At 43.1% G+C, this 17,613-nt stretch overlaps 1 protein-coding gene across 2 annotated transcripts; it reads right to left on the bottom strand.

Annotated features, from left to right (window-relative positions):
• On the bottom strand, positions 1–13,267 carry LOC136440297 (CMP-N-acetylneuraminate-poly-alpha-2,8-sialyltransferase-like). Of its 2 annotated transcripts, none has more exons than XM_066436246.1 (5): positions 12,770–13,267; positions 4,580–4,711; positions 3,743–3,952; positions 3,013–3,363; positions 1–2,699 (listed from the first exon to the last, which is right to left on the bottom strand). In XM_066436246.1, the coding sequence occupies exons 1-5, from the start codon at positions 12,958–12,960 to the stop codon at positions 2,360–2,362; spliced, it is 1,224 nt and encodes a 407-aa protein (XP_066292343.1). In that variant the 5' UTR covers positions 12,961–13,267; the 3' UTR covers positions 1–2,359. The 2 variants fall into 2 exon arrangements, with proteins under 2 accessions (XP_066292343.1, XP_066292345.1); XM_066436248.1 differs by having other exon boundaries at positions 4,580–4,690; positions 12,770–13,264.
• Positions 13,268–17,613: the final 4,346 nt, after the last annotated feature.

Raw genomic sequence — 17,613 nt, forward strand, 5'->3', positions numbered from 1 at the left:
CCAGGTAGATTGTGTTTATTAGCTTCTTTGTTGACATTATTGTATTGCCTATTAACTAATTACCTTAGCTAAAATCTACACAAGTTGCATCTAGATTCAATTGCACCATTTATTTCTTACACCAAAAAACATACACAACACAATCATGAACTTTCTATGCTCTATTATCTGCTATGAATGTTACTAGAAATTGAGTATTTTTTTTGTGTAGAGGAATTTTCTCGTAAATCACCATTAAAAGTACCACGATTCAAGCCTTTACAGTAACGAGGCCTAAGTATACTGAGAAAACTATGTATTCTTTTCATCAAAATAAGACGTGGTAGTAATTAATTATAAGACAAGTCCTAAGCACTCCACCTATCTTAGCATCACATTTGATTTGTACGCTTAAATCTAAGATTGCTACTTGGCATTCTTACGGACTGCATATCTTCTTGGTCATACAGTGGTCTAACTACCCGTTGAGGTAAGATACATGTAGGATTCTACCTACCAGCAGCGCTGTTTTCTAGGCTTTACTTTCTATGGCTACCCTCTTTTCCAACGATGCCTCGACAGCATCTATTTGACCAACGCTAGAGACGAAAATGATGGTTGAATGTAGTTTATGTCTTTAGCGCTGCGACATCATACGCTCTTTCTTAACACTCTGTGGGTACCAACGGCTCATCTTTTGTCTCCAGTCACTTGCTAAAATTTGGTACAGTGCCTTCACACCATGCCTCGGACTTTCTGATCACTAGTATTGATACTTGTTTGCGGATTACGCTGAAGGTTTGCGACACCAGGACGACCTGGGAAAGAACGGCGTCCACGAAGGAAGCTAGGAAAAGTACCCGGCTTGAACCTACAAGAGTGGGTATTCATTTGCATTTCGTCCAGCAGTGCCATGAGGGCTATGGGACATGCAGAACAGCTCTCTGAGCTCCAAGCATCCCTAAATCTAGTAGTAAGTTCCTACTACTGTTCTTGAAAACCCTTCTGTATTTTACATCTCTACAGCAAGCAGTGTCTTGAACATGTTTGCAAGTCAAGAATGAATGGTATGTTGTAGATTTTGAAAACCTGACTAGCAACTTAACAAGTACAAGATTTTCAAGGCAATCTTATGGGAGTTGCATAGAGCTACGTGACTTACGTGTGTTTGTGGCTCAGACGTTTCATGAGGAAGTTTTTCTTATCAACTAGTAAACTGCTGTTTCTGATGACGCCTACTTCCATGTATGCATACACATCAGAAGGTATATCCACCTTTGTAAACAGGCGTTCTTTTCTTTCAAACAACGCATGGATCTTACGAAGCTACGGATCTACTAATATGCAGCTATTTGCAAAATGTGTGGGCTTCCCATTGCACACTCTAATCTATTTGCAATGTGTGAATGAGTTTGAAATATTTCAGGACTTTGAAGTTGTGACAGCAGCAGATGTGATGCAAGAGCCCAAAGTCAACTGCCTCCTATCGACGGCAACGGAAAGCGCATCACCTGAGTAATAATACCGGTAGGTCTCTTCTCAAAAGGTATCTAAAACCGGTAAAACACTTCAATTAGAAGTGGCGTAACCTTGTATGTGGTACCAATTCTTCTTAGCCTGCCTGTCTGGGCCTGCCGTTATATATAGTTATCCTAGTCCGTCGTGTTTAAAGTAGAGAACATCATGCCGACGTTGAACACTACCCGTGTATCCATCCCCGTGAGAGAGAGGTCACTACTTCAGTCGCCTGGACATTGCTGGAAGAATTTAGTTACGATGTCATATCACTAGCAATTTTGCATCATTGTGGGCCTCATTGTGATACAGTCCATGACACACGACTGGGTGTACAATATACACTATTGTTACAGAAGCAGCATATTCTAAACCTAAGTCTAGAGTTGTGGAAGACACGGGAAAGAGGATCTAAATAACTGCGATATTGGTGGAAGGACATTTTGTGTGATGACACTTGGGTAGGTAGTACACATTTTCTGGGTACTCAAGACTTCATTGGCTATGATGAACAACATCACGAGGGTAGGTATAACAGGTGACAGGTCCATGTGGTTTTCCTTATGGTATGGATGTAGTGGGAGGATAACTGGAAAGAGTTGAGCACAGCGCGACCATGACGACTGTATAACCACTGCACATGCGGAATGTTCACCGACTTCGTATTGAAATGCTACAGTTCACTGATAGGGTAAACGCTGCTCAGAAATAACAAGGGTTGTATATACCTAACACTTTTATAATCAAGGAAAAACTAGGCGACAATCTGTTGGGTAAGGTGTGGCCAAGGGAGTTAACATTGCGTGAACATACCGGATGTACTGTGTTATCATCGGGCGACTTTTTTCTTTAGTCACCAAGTCCCCTATCGACCCCTCCGATCATGATCCCTGTAACGGGGGTTATTTCGCATTGCATAGACGTAGGAAGGGAGAGGCTTGCAGCGTTCTCGCAATCTAACGAGCCCCTTGTCATGTAGCGACTTCAGTGCTTTATACTCGTTGTACATCTTGTGTGGCCCTTGTTCAAAGTTGTAGCGGCTCCTCCTCTCGTAGTAGTGGTAAGGCAGGCGGTTGCCCTCTCTGTCGTGGTTGGAGGGGTAGAAACCGTAAAGCGCCACCTGGCGGCACACAGAGGCTGCGATGGTGTACATGCATAGGCCAGTCGTGAGGCGAGGCACTTCCAGCTTGCGAGTGTTCCAGAACCTGTGAGACATGAACAGGTGTGTTTACATTGTTTGATGACTTTATTAAACGTGTGCAAAATCGTCTGGACATTTAGAGCGTAATGCGCGTACCCTTGGGCGATACATCATAACAGTTAAGCCGGCAGAATTGAAACACGCATCTGGTCTAGTTATGCTGACAAACGTTTAATCGGATATTGCAATGATATGATTCTAAACTTTCCTTTATGTAACCGTGTAGCAAAAAGTGCTTCTTTTCACAATATGAATCCAGATGTCAATGTAACGGATTAACGTCTACTTTCGTAAGATGTTGTCTTAAAGCGACTTACTTGAAGATTGCCCTGGTGACCTCCTTTGTCGGATACAATGGCTGCAAAGGCAGTCCGTTTAACCTCTCTCCCATGAGAATGGAATTCAACAAGTTCACTTCCCGCTCGCCCATCTTCGACACGAAGGCGGGGATCCACAGAAAACCGTCCCCTATTTCCTCCAGTCGGTTGATGAACCTTTTTCTGCTGTTTTCAGAGTTGACACGGTTGTAGTACGTCTTGAGAACGCTAGGGTTCATGGTAGTGAAGTTCGTACGGGTCCCCACGTCCTCGTGGTATCGCGAGATCGGCGCGAGGTTACAGCGGAAGACGAAGTCAGCAGTGTCGATTTCGCTTCCGCATCTGCTATCCCTGAGATGAAACAAAACGCTCGTTACATTATCTATTTCATCATCAATTGTACGACACTACATGCACGTGACATTGACCGATTGACGTATGAAAATTAATATAGCTGACGTTATCTTCTTACACAGATTCAAACTTTTTTAGGACACTAAAATCGTCATGGGATATCTTCATTTCAAAACAGCTCTAGAGTGCTTGCCCAGTACTAGTCTATTGGATGCCTAAGCTGGTTGGTCAGCGATTTACCACACACGGCCGTCACTCAACCAACCAACCAACCAACCAACCAACCAACCAACCAACCAACCAACCAACCAACCAACCAACCAACCAACCAGACAATGATACTACAGTGTAGTATGCCCTCTAATATTGCACTTACCTGAGTATACCTCCATTCCCAACTACTGCGCATGTATTGTAGAATTTCCCATCGAACGGTGACGTTTCGGGCAGCAGCACGTACATTGGTCCAGCCAACGTGACGTAGTGCTGCGGTTCGACGTCATACACGATCTTCTTCCCCACTTTGGCCGAGCTCTTGGTGAGAGAGATGTCCCGCTTGATGTGACACTCCTGTTCCAACTCTTCCCTGTATAATACAGTATATGAATTAATATTTTGTCGTGACATTTGTCCATGAAAACAAAATAGTATGTTTTTTTATCGCAACAACAAAATCGTTATAAATGAAAATCCTAGCTTCAACACATTTAAAGGCACCCAGAGCATTTTATGAGGCTTAAAAACAGGATATATTCTAGTTGCTTTAATCTATATGAAATTGACATGTGATTCCACTGTTTACCACATTTGCGTGCGGATTTCTTACCAAAAGTGCTCAAAAGCGGCACAAAAATAAGCTACATGGTGATCTTTTAGTTTCACGCGCCTAGTGTAAATACACCGATACCATAGCCCCGCCCACCTCCGTCAAAACGTAGAAATGCAAAATCAAAACATAAAAAAGCAAATATTTGACGGACATGCAGTCACTCTCTCATTGGTCGAACCGCTAATTGTGATGGACAGTCTATTAGGGCTTGGTTTTATCTCTTTGCTCCTTTGATGTCGATATGTAATGGTATTGTGTTATTGGAACTTACTATGTGTAGGAATGACTAGACATTGGAGTTTCTTTATTCAAGTTTCAAGCCTCATGAAATGCCCTGAATACCTTTAATAGCTAATCAGAAGAGGCGGTAAAATTCAGGCACACCTGAAGGTCGATGCGGCCTCCTCGTCGAAGTTCCACGGCTCTTCTGTGGGGAGGGAGGGGTAGGTCCAGTTCCCGGTGGTGAGGAGGGCCTTGGTGCCGTACATGGTGTTCCTGACCACAGAGAAGCACATGCTGCATGAGCACACACGTACACACAACCATCAGCATGCAAAATCGTCTGCAGACGGAACTCAAGACAAATACAACATTCACGTGCATAAAAAAACAAGCATTGATCAATGGAGTCCGAGAATCCTCGGCTGATAAGGCGATCAACGACTAAGAGCGTTCTAGATCTGTTTCAAAATTTAGATATCATCATAGCATTACCCTTTTCTGCTTCAAAGTTATCATTTCATTGATTTTTCATACATCCTAAATGTTGGGAATGGAACATTCTTTCACCATATCAAGTGTTGTTCTTGCAAAAAAATAAACTAAATACAATACAATACAAAGTTAGATATCATTGAAAACAGCCAGTGCTGAGCTGGGCGCTTCCATCGAGTACAGATTGTCAAAAGCAGAGCGGTTTGAAAGAGCTTTCTTGAGTGAATTGCGTTTTTGATAAATCTGTCATAAGGCCAAACTGTGTTACAAATATGTCACAGTGGTTCCCTCGCATTGTGTGTTTGCAGCTCAAACGGAAACGAAGGTCTGTTTCGTTAGACCCATTAGTCAAGTGATGTTCAAGCCAGGACCAGGACAATTATTAATTACGTGACTTTTCCATCATATTTGCTCATGACCTGAGTCAGAGTAAGGAATCTAGCTACCAACTGCGACTTGTCAACACTCTTCAGCAAACAACTGCGTCGTGTAGACAGCTGCGCATTGCAATATATAGCTCCAGTCTACACTGGCAACTAGATCCTACCCCGTGTTAGAATCAGTATTTTAAAAAAACCTCATGTACGCTAATAGTAACAATGCGACACACAACTGAAGTTCGGTTTCTCTTCCGACCTAGAAATATTACGTTCGTTCTTTGAATTGAGATTGCATAAAAGCGATATGAAAAAAGGTCGGAGTAGGCCTAAACGTCCAAAATTACTGGCTGCTTTATTTCCAATTCCGCATCTACACAAAATACTGCACGTACCTCTGCATCAGGCTCTGACGAGTTTGCCATCAATCTTTTTAATATTAAGTTCCATTATGTAGCAATGATTAAGACTGATCGACTGTAGTTAGATTAGATAATCCAACATCAATTTTACCATGCATATAAACAGGACGGGGCAATCAAGCATGTAATCCTATACACTATTTCATGGGGTATGGTGGATGTGCTAGGATTGCAGTTCAGGGAAAATCTTCATAACGGACGAATAATAGTAAAATGTCGGCGCCAATTGTTCTTCTTTTTTGATCAAGCCAGACGGGCGTTCGGTCATACATCTTTAATAAAGTGCAATACTTGTGTGTTTAGGGAGTTTCAATGTACATGCACTATTATTCTCCCATACTCCATGATGCTATGATAGTACAGGGTTGACCCGGTTTTTTCTGTGTTTTCGCAAAACGGTAGAGAAACAGCCAAGGTTGGGCCTGAAGAACGCAGGGTTGAAAACGAAAGGACGAAATGCTGGGTTGGTTCGCGCCGCGGACACGGACCACGCTAGCGGGATGTTCGGCAGAAGATAAAAGCAGTTATCATCCGGGCTCTTCCGCTTGTTGGGCAGTATCTTAACGAGACGCCATAATGGATTACGTCCCTGATCAAGGGCACGATAGACAGGGGAGGGCGGCGGGAGTTCCCGTCAGAAAGAGCGGGAAAATGCGTGATTACAGGATAAGACTGTACGGGGCCGTTGTAAATCAAACCTCTATGACGGACAGTTGTTTAAGGGGGGGGGGGGGCAACTTTGAACAGTGCTTGGTGTACTTTTCTTTATTAAGTCACAGTGACTACTTAGAGTTGAGGAATGCTGGATAAATTGTTGGGGGTGGGTAGTTGGAGCCTTAGGGGTTATTGAATTTAGTTCTAAAAGATCTAGAACCGGGAATTTTTTTACTGTCGCTCTTACATTAGCTCGTTTTCAATATGAAAAAAAAAGGTTTTTGAAATTTTGACAGGTCGTCCACCATGCTTTTCCAATATTTGTCATTCGAACTCACCACGTACTTAGTAAGACTTTGGGACACATACGTAAGATGCCCTGGGGGCCCGGGAGGGAGGTATATAGTGCCCGCAGGTTTCGGCCTGGCTACCGGTACCTGATCATGAGAGGCCCGAGGGGGTCCTTGGGGGAAAATCGCATATTCCATTGAATTCTTGTTTCTTGTCAAAATGTCGTTTTGTCACGTAATAGGGGTTGAACCCCTCTGAGTTGCCTTTTGTCTCAGTGAGATCATCTCTCCACGGTTTACAACACGCACAACAGACAAACAGACGCATCGCGCATATTTATCGGCGAACTTGATAGCCTACCATCTGCTCCTCATATGCGTATCGGAATTGGGCCGCCGCTATGCAGGGCTGCGCAGAGGCTCGCCGTTCCGCTTTACGAGCACATGTATGATTCACGTAATGCCCTGACCAGTCGTAACGCCGTCGTTTTAACATTTGTGCGACAGTGTTCCAAACGTAGGAACCAATCATACGTTTCAAAGTCCCACTTCATACGTAGATATGATTTCCTGGGCATCAGCGTGTGCCTCCCTCCGCCCTGCCGAAGCCGCTCCTGGGTCAATCGGGCCGGCTGAACCAGAAAATGGTCATGTATTAATCAGTGCCTATCGATTTTACCCTAATCAGCGCTTAGTTCGCTTTGTAGGCGGCATTTCCTCCTGCCAATATCACAAACCAGGGCTCGAAACACTCATTTTCTTTTATTACAAGTTACATATTCAGAAATTTGAGAGAAAAAAAAAAACTTATTGCAAATGCCCAGGTCATCGTTTTGCCCTGCTGTGATTTTTATTTAACGTTCAAAACCGTCTTCTTATCAAACTGTGCTCTTACGGAACGCACAAAAACAAGAATTGCCAATGACAACTCTCAACTCTCCCTTTGCAAGCTACTGGAGACTTTGGCGTTTGCACTCTTGCTACTTAGCTGAATTTTAAGCTTGAAAAAGTGCAACTTCTAACATTTTACTTGCTTAATCTTAAATCCATTTTTCTGTAAATTGCAGGATGGAGATGGGTATTTTGAGCTTTGCAATCAATTATTGTCATTTTTGTCACAACTGTAAAAACACAACGTATATATAGACATTGAATTTGAAGGTGCATTCGTTTTAACATGATGATTTAGTGGAGTTCTATGGGTTAAATGAAATTACAAACAAACAACCATAAATACAATAAACTAATGAATAAACATTTGCCACTTAGATTATATGTACGTGTCATTAATAATACGTAAACGTTACTAATGGCAAACTGGCTACCCGGGATCATACAGCACTTTGCCATTATGTACAACTACAATATATTCGTGAAGAAGGTGTGTGTCTGTGTGTGTTGGGGGGGGGGGGACCCTAACTTGAAAGTATGTATAGGATGTCAAATGTGTTGATGTGACCAAAACAGTCAACTACATTCTGAACCCAAATCTGAAATAGCTTAAACTACGCTAGCTGGTGCATATCTAGCACATTTCTCAATCAAAACCTCTGTCACTTTTAACAATGTAGCCCCTGACCAAAGGTTTTGCTCATATTGTCCAATGAAAATTGAAGATGAATTTCACTTTGTCATGGAATGCTCTAGATTTGATGTTTTACGTAATAAGTTATTCACATTTCTCAAAACAAGTACAAATTTTAAGAGTATCGATACTCTCGACCGTTTTGAGTATATATCTAAATGCAACAATCCCCACAATACGAAAATAGATAAATATCTTAACGACTGCTTTCACATTAGGAAAAATACCGAAACTAATGATTAAACCAACTCGATCATAACTGTTACGCTATATCAAAATGCATTCTAGCCCTTATTGTATTGTATTAGTGATTAGGATGCTATATCAAAATGTATGCTAGCCCTTACTGTATTGTATCATTAATTAGGTTTTATTCTATACTTCTACTTTGTATTATGTTTACGGATTCTTGCCATACTTTGTACCATGTACAATTGTCGTGCAATAAAGTTCTTCTTCATGTTTAATAGTGTGCATTTCGGGTATATGGACTGATATTTAGCTGTCCCGTGTCTATATTCAATTCAGCCTGGGTGCCATCCTGCTTGGTTTCAGGCCCGCTCATATTTTCTCTACTACCACGCACCGACTATCGGAACGGACATGAATGCTGGCCATGATGGATTTACACCATGTCCATGTGTACCATAACATCAGAGGAGACTACATAGTGTAACAGTTTTGAAAGCCGGTGTCTGTTCCGAGTCCTGAGTCCTTGGCGCCGTTCCCCCATGTCGCAGTGAGCACTGATTCATCATTCCTGTCCGGGGAATGGGGTTTTCATTCAGAGGACATGCAACCCATAATCCATCAACATCGAACAGCTTCATACGTGTAATTACGCTGTAATGGTGGTGCTTTTTGTTACCGAGTCCCGGAATGAGAGGCAAACGTCGTAATGATATACTGCCATTTTTTGTATGATAATTATGGGTTCTTTCACCGAGACAGGCATCAAGAATTTATCGGAGACCTGGATACAGGTCTCATTCCAACGATAGACCTTTCGAACGTACACTGGCGACAGTACAATGAAACGAATCAAAACGAGACAACCTCTCTTTTAGATCAGTGCCAGATGTTAAAATAGCGTGTGTTTTTTCTATCAGGAGCTTGTCGTCGCAAATCCTTCTATTTATCATTTCTGAATGACGTGCACGTGTGTTGTCAGTATGAGCACGTGGCTTATCGATTGCTATCAATGGAAAGGGGCACATTAGAAAAGAAAGGAAAAATGACATGCCCTACTCTACGTTTTGCTGTTATGTCATAGGATTAGTCCTTTTCAAACTATCAAAAGCATCTACATGTGCATATCGAACCTACCGGAAATCTCGTAAAACTGCAGAATGAATTCCATAAAGGACATCTGTACAGTGTATTCTAGCTACCAGCAGCATTAAAGATTAATGTTTAGCTTGCCAGGCACCTGGCAGACTAGTCTACAGACGGCTTTCCTATTGTACTGAGTAGGGATGGAAGCCGTAGGTTGACGGCGACGTTTCAATGTCATCTTTATCTCAGAGTGTCGGTTTGAAACACCGGGGAATGATAAAAAGGGTAATGTACCCCCCGTGCCATGTGAGTTACTTCCAACCTTTCCCCACGTCAAATCGAAGACAGTGGAAAATACATTCACGTAAAAATACAACCCTACTGATTCTCAAAAGGTATACATGAAGAGTAGTATCTAATGGCTTTGGCACTTCGCAAGTTTTGTGCATTCGTCATATTAGTCTATGTACCTCTTTCCTGAGGTAATTCTGCATACAATTTTTTGATGATGTGCCTAGCGCCTCTTAACGAACCTTTCAAGTTGAATTTTATTCTCTCTCAACCCTTTGGTTCTAGTGCCTATACCGGACCACGCACCTTTGCCAGTTGAAAGATACCTTAGAGGAAAAGCTTTAGTTTTATTTGTACAAACAACTAAATCCCGAGACCTGAGTGAACGATAGCACCGCCCGTACATTTCTGCAGATGTCGAGTCGATATTAATTCTATTGTGTGGCCTTTCTGGCGTGACACACACAACGTTAGGAATACTGATTCTGACGTAACCACATTTATCACGCTTTTATTCTCCTCGTCAGGGGAATAACGCCGTCCCGTAATGAAACATGATAGAATAAGGCAAGTCTCGCTTTGGCTATTTTTATCCTGTTCCAATTCCTTTCATGGCTACACAATTTGCAGAGATTTTCAGCTGTGTTTACCCGATAACGCGATTTGATATCACGACGCTAATTGTTCTTGCTAGCACGCAATAGGAAAAATACACGTTTTACATGAAAGGTGAATGCTGAATACCGTCTTTAATGTTTTATTACGTCGTGAGAGAGCTCTATTGACGTAAATTGTTTTATCTTGATTGCATCCGCGACATCCGGTTTCATTTATATGGCCATTACCATTAGTATCACATATAGACTGATATTCAAATCTCAAATATTCATAATTCAATAATTACTGAGATTTATCCGCTCTTTAAATGAAGAGGGGGATGTGTTGACCACAAATCCTCGTGCACATAACTACAAGTCGTCTTCCTGTTCTATCACTCATCATATGCCGCTAAAAGACATTTGGTCGTCAGCTTTAATGACCGGATACCAACACTAGTACCATGGAGTATTCCTGTCTGTTCGTAGATCTTCAAACAACTTTTTTGCTGAATGATGAAATCAACACATGACAGCTTTGTCAGCTTAAAGATGTTTTTCATCTGTTTTTAAGATGAGGTGCGTCCCTTATAATAGGTGAATGAATGAAAGACCTTTGTTGTACGTTTATGCTCTTACAAGCTAAGTACAGGTCATCGTGATAAAGCAGAAGGACAATTACGGTGAAATATCAAGAATGTGGTAACTTACGACATCTAAAATGACTAATGTATACTAGTATGTACGGGTTCAACTTTTTCAATGACCTCCAAATTCAGGGCTGTCTCCAGGACCCGTCCCTCCGTCCCGGGACGGAAATTTGCTTGCTGGGACGTCCCAAATTCTTAACTTGATGACTTGAAATTGAAAACAAAATTCACCTTTTCCGTCCCAAATACTGAACTTTATGACTTGAAATTGATGAACAGGCCCGGGTACCACCGAACGGATGCATGAACGGAAAGTTAAGTCTCATCTGCTAGTCACTGTAGCAGTAGTGTCGCGGGGATTCAAACCATATCGGGGTATATCGCGAAATGCGACAGAAATAAGATACTTCAGGGTGACCTTTCAAAGTTTTTTTATGACTAATGATGGTCTAGTTTGACGTCCATCCAATTCCTAGAGGTAACCATCACAAGCGTTAGTCTTGTGACTCTTTCACACAAAACCACAGAAATGACAAAGCAATCTTTTATATGATTCGCCTATACATAATATTAATAACTGTAAGAAGTTAAACTTCGCTTCTTCCCTTTTCTCTCTCTTTCAACCAGTGTTCTTGGTCTGGAGCGAGCTTACTACAGATTCAACTTTGCAAGCGGATAGCTTGGCAGCCGGCAAATCAAATCTGTTCCTTGAGCAGGGGATGTAAAAACATGTTTTGGGGTTTATTTTAGATCCGTCCCTACGGTAGTCGCAGCGGGCGTTCTGATATACAAGGCCGATACATAGTTTGTTGGGATCGTCGCGTTCCAACATTTGCTCTTCGCATGTCAAGACAAAACCGTCAATAGAGTGAGCCCAGCAGCGGCTCTGGCCAACGGCCAAAGTAAAGAACTTCTCCGGGCACAGGGCGAGTATCGGTTGTCAACAATGACAACACTGTCGTCCGTCCATGTTAGCGGGAATGCAAATGTACAGTACATTGTTCATCAGTCTTAATTGTTGGACGATATCTAGATTGTGTTAAACTTGTGCTGAAAATGCTGGGTTCACGCATTTATAGTTCGTTCAAATCTGTAGGCGTGTTGTGTACTTTGACTGCAATGGATATATCTACAGTAATCCGAATTCTATGCCGCTTCTATTCTATACAGTCATGTATACGTACCATGCATAGATTTGTGAGTGACAATCGTGCCTGTAACAACAAGTTACTTCTGTGCAGTTGCTATGCCAAGTTTAAAGTGAATCCTGTCGTTATCATATCTCCTAAACGGTTCCAGGAGTGCATTTCTGGAGTGTTGGCGACACGTTGCCTGGAAACCATCCATCGGACAGTAATGTCACGTACAGTACTGTGATATCGGGGCTGCACTGCACGATTTGGAATGAGGAGTTTAGGTCCAAATTGCCTGATCGTTAAACTCCGGAATTGGTTGGCGTAGGGGGCAGGAAGGAGCCGTCGTTTGACGGAGAGGTTGAAAATACGGAATTGCCCTCGGTGTTTCCGGGAACGGAGTGTGTGTGTTGAGATTTTAGGGGAGAGCGTGGTGCGGGGGCGGGAACAGGCGATGCCGTGAATGCTAAATAAGACCGCAAGGTCAAGACAGAGGACACCGCACTGACAGTTCACACACATCGATTATGAGTGGTGGGCAAGCCCCCCTCCCCTCCCCATGGAAGCAGGAACAAAGAAGCCGGTACCTGATGTGATAGTCCACATACTCCTTATACTGTGTGTATCCTTGTCCCAGAGTGACGGCCACGGTTGTCATGGTGACGAAGATGAGCAGTCGTCTGCATGTGTCGTTTCGGTTCTGCTTGGTCAGGATGATGTTGTCGAGGCGAATTTTGGTCATGGGTGCCGGGCCATGTCTTCTGGACCTTTTAGTCATGGTGAGTTGCGAGAACAAAACGATACCGCTTCCATCCCTCCTCGTCAATAATCACCGGCGCCTGGTAGCGCCTGCCCTCGGCCCAACTCGCGCTGTCCTCCGCAGGGGTACGGAGGGGAAGGTGGTGCTGCCTCTGCGCGTCATCCCCCGTAGCGTGGCATTCCCCTGCAAAACATTAGACAGAACTGGCCTGCCGAGGAATGGATTTTATAAGGCGATTCTCTATTGGGATATGCATTACACCGACCGCTGATACCCTGAATCCCTCACAGCTTGGGAGCAGAGCAGGGGATGCGTTCTCATAAATATTCATAAGTTGGAAACGACATTCCGGATATGGGAGTTCCAATCGGATGGTCCGCGCGCGCACAAGCGGGAAATTGCATTCAAGATTTTCTGAAATTTAGTAATGATATTGCGTCAATTCCTCCTGCGCTGACGCCGGCGTGTCCGCTTGCCTCACAACGGCAAGGTCACCGCTAGGACGTCGGTATCGACCCGCTGAGCGGACATCCCGGGGAGGACACTATGCTGAACAAGTGTTTAGGGTGACGAAACGGTGTTGATTCGGGGTAAAAGTTTTAATATCCAAAATGTGATGATGAATTTGTCATACCTGAGCAAGCCACGCACATTACAGTGCAGAAAACAGTCTGGGTTTTACTTCCTTATCCTGGCACTACAAAGGGTAATTAAACCCAACTTCAGTATCGACTTGAAAAGTGAAAGTTGTTTGACATCTTGTAGGAACTTGGGTTGTTGACAGCACCCGGAACACAACTGCCAAGGCTGTTATAGAAGAGTCAAAAGTTGTTTAAGACTGAAGCGGTGACAATGGGTCATTGGTCAATGCTACTCCTGCTACTATATACTTGAATTAAACGATGGTCTTGTTCTGTTCTAATGTTTGAAGTTGGATAAATAATTCGCACCCCATTCACTTTCATCAGTGGTGGTAAAACTAGACATCCAGTGTTTGAGGAGAGCCACACCTCGAGCACGTAAAACTGAACCCACCACACTTATCGAAAAGAGTAGGGGGACCTTCGTGGTGTGAGTGAATCAAATATGTCTATTCTCATATTCAGCTTGTACTGTTCACTCTTCAGTACAAACCTGGTGTGTTACGCCATGAGGTGGTTTACCGGGCATGCAATACAAACATACAAAGAAACAAACAAACAAACAAACAAACAGACATTTGACAAAGTCACAACTTCGCCGTTTGTCGATGGAAGTTTGTGGTTGGTATAAGGTGAAGGTTCCAGACATCTTATCAGTACAAATGGCCACATTCTCCCATTTCCCTGTTTTCCTGCCTGATTATGTAACACCGCGGGCCGTGTTTGCTCCAAACGGCAATAGCAATTCAATTACCGGGGCCGAACCGTCCTTATCCGTCCGCTAATCACCGTGGTTTCGCGCCAATGACGCATGACTATGTCTATACGTACGAGTGGAGGCACCCTGTGCTGGGTCGGACTGATGGCTATCTAGTCTAGGAAAATACTCTTTAACCACATTCAATTACAGCTGCCGCGATGGAGTTAGAGACATTTGCGCACGCATCCCTTCATAACATTAACAGTTCTACGTCGTTGCATTGTTCTACTGCATTCATCTTGACATGAAAATTACAAGAACTACAGACGAAAAGCACATGACTCATGGCAACTTGGGTTGAGAATATTAGATAGGGTACTTCTAAACTGCGAAGAAACTGCAAAAAAATATGAAAAAAATTAATTTCAATTGTCATCGCGTTCAGTTGCAGCAGAAAACATATTCCACACAACTAAAACCAAGTGTGTATCATATTATTTGTTCGTAATAATATCACTGACAGGCGCCTTTTTGAAATGCCGTTCTTGTAACCATCGAGCACTATGCCTTATAGCCAGATGGTGTAGCAGTGGCATCGTCCTGAAATTGAACTTGGAGGGCGGTATTCAGGCCGGGGAAATGTCGGCTCATCCTCAGAACTAGTTCCAATTTGCCGCTAGGGCCGTTTACGGCGGAAGCTGCACAGACGATGTCCCTGAGTGTTGAAGCGGCTGCTAATTTGTTGTGCCGCCGGGCGCGTAATTGTGAAGCACGCAGGCATGACGTTCGCTCTGAGAGACACAGTTGTGCACATGTGTACCAGAGACACTGGCCCGAGGGGATATTCCTCTCACGGTGCTGAATAGGTAATCACCAAGCAGATGTTGTGATGGAAACTCAACATCTGCTTGGAGATTACTGAATATACACATTTCAAGTGAAGCATTTTCACATTAACCTTTGACAGAACAGAAGGGAAAAAAATACAGTGCCGAAGTGCTAGTACAGCTCGGAAAAAGAGCAAATTTATTACAGAACACTGGCGCTTGAACAACAAAAATAGTAGCACAATCACCGGACGATTATGGCACGCCAGCGCTTCAACAACACGAATACATGGGCAATTACAAACTAGCACAGCTGGCTTGGCAAGGTCCCAAGGTCTCATCATACTTTCAACAAAAAGTATACTTTTTGGGTTCACTGATGTGAAAAAATAAGAATAACTATGTTTTTTATTACGACGATCTCACATCCCCCATGGCCAACCGGTAATATGGATGATCTATGTAATGTGTTAATAATGTAATAATAATTTAGGGCCACCTTATGATGATGAAGATACTTTTTTCAACAGTTATTTTGAAGGTCTGAATATTCAATTTGTTAACTGCCATTGTTAACTGACAGATAATCGAGTGACACATTTATGAAATTGGTAATTGATCTTGCATTTTCTGTGTAATTCTAGATCTGTAAAAATCGCTGGCTATTTTCAATTGCGTCTGCAGTTGCTATGGTTTGGAAGAAAATGCGACAAATATTATTCAGCGATGGAAGGAATAGTAGGCAACCCCAATCGCGCCCCTTACCAGGTCTCCAACAAAACGCGGCGAATTGACAGAAGTGTAAGCCTGTGCTATTGACTGGAGGAAGACATACCGCTCACATTGGATAAAAATCAATTCCGAGTCCACGCGTGCATATAAATCAGCCGGGATTTGTTGGCAAGTATTCCGACACGCACGGGGTAGACTATATAACCTTCAGTTTATGTCAGGCAGGTCAAAGGTCAGCCATACGTCACCCGGCGTGAGGAATTATGGGCCACATGTGGTCAGTCTGCCAACTTTTCACGTTTCTCGCTGTCCGTGGTGCTGATGTGGAAATCCAATACATCAAACGCATGGAGAAAGCTCAGACTTAGTATGTAGCAACCTATACTCTCTGGCGTGTCTTTTCCTCGACGTTCTCGTGCCAATGGAGGAGTGGTACTTGTTTCAACATTTAAGTATCATATTTGCTGGTGACATGTGTAGCAAATATGAAAGATAACTGATAATTCACAATATGACTATATTCACAATTGCTCCTTATATGGGACGTGCAAACTACACAACTCGTGAACATGATTTTGTAGGTACCTGGAATCTGAAAAGACACTACATACATGTTGTCTTAACGTCTTAAAGTGCTTAACCCTGCAATTGTAAAAATGGAACAGTCATAACGCACATATGGTTATCGCACGTGCTCGCGAAGAGCAGTAAAGACTTTTACGAACATCAGTCCGCTCGATGCCAGTTTGTGAGCGGCTCTGCGTATTATCGAGTTTAGTCGAGAGGAAAATTGAAGTTTGATAATGACCCTAACCTCTGTTTTTCGGGACGAGGGGAAATTGATTCTGGACTGCACATCGTTCATTTCCAATAACGTTAACCTGTGTGAATGTCCGGCTTCTCATAACGTACCTTAGTGATGGGGTCCCACGGGGTGTTCTTCTCGACCCACCTTTCAACTTACTCGAGCAGCATTGCCATGAATCACTGTTGTCTTGAGCTGCTGTACCGTCTGTAGAAGCATCTAGTAGACAACACGTGGAAACATGTGAAGCCATTATACATTCCAGTTTCTAGCACCCAGAAATGGGATTATCAAACCAACGACGATCAAGAACCCAGATACAGGCGCATCAATTTAATGTTTAAATTTTCCTTTTTAATAATCACCTCAAGTACAACTCACAGTGTCTGTAAGGTATCGCAAGAAGTCGAATCAGCACACGTTCAAGCCGCCTCAGCCTCGTGTGCTCTATCGTATATGCTGTGCGTCGACGATATGAGTTATCGTCGGAGGGAATCATATTAATGCTTACACTAACACTTTTACTGTTCCGCCGATGTGGTCTCTCTTGGGATGGCCACATGGCCAGACTCCCGGTATCGGCCGAGATATCGGACATTCGTCCCGACGTGACAATCGGCAATGTCCGGAGAATACCAAATACAAGAACAAATTTTGACACTTTATAACCGAGAGGAGTTGACAAGATGCCTTTCACTCTCCTTTTATTTTATAGAGTTTTACATAGCAGAGGCCAATGCTCATTCGATAACTTACTTTTCCGTTCTATTTTTGGGACCTTAGTGCTTCGTGCGTTTCACCCCCTCTGAGGCCAAGGTCATTAAGGGCGCTGCTGTTTGATCCTCCGTAAAACTGAATGTTATTAAGGCTCTACATACAGTTAACAACGCCGACACATGGTCATCACATGACAAAGGTTGCCACGCTGAGTGTAAAGAAAATCTGCTGGAAAAACGCATTCAAAGA

Source organism: Branchiostoma lanceolatum, chromosome 8 (genome assembly GCF_035083965.1).
Source record: "Branchiostoma lanceolatum isolate klBraLanc5 chromosome 8, klBraLanc5.hap2, whole genome shotgun sequence".
NCBI lineage: Eukaryota > Metazoa > Chordata > Leptocardii > Amphioxiformes > Branchiostomatidae > Branchiostoma > Branchiostoma lanceolatum.

Excerpts from the sequence above, each read along its gene's own strand:
- LOC136440297 (XM_066436246.1), bottom strand. The coding sequence starts at position 12,960 with ATGACTAAAAGGTCCAGAAGACATGGCCCGGCACCCATGACCAAAATT. Across the intron at positions 3,953-4,579 it reads GAGGCCGCATCGACCTTCAG|GGAAGAGTTGGAACAGGAGT; the intron begins GTGTGCCTGAAT and ends TGTATTATACAG. Across the intron at positions 3,364-3,742 it reads GGGAATGGAGGTATACTCAG|GGATAGCAGATGCGGAAGCG; the intron begins GTAAGTGCAATA and ends GTTTCATCTCAG.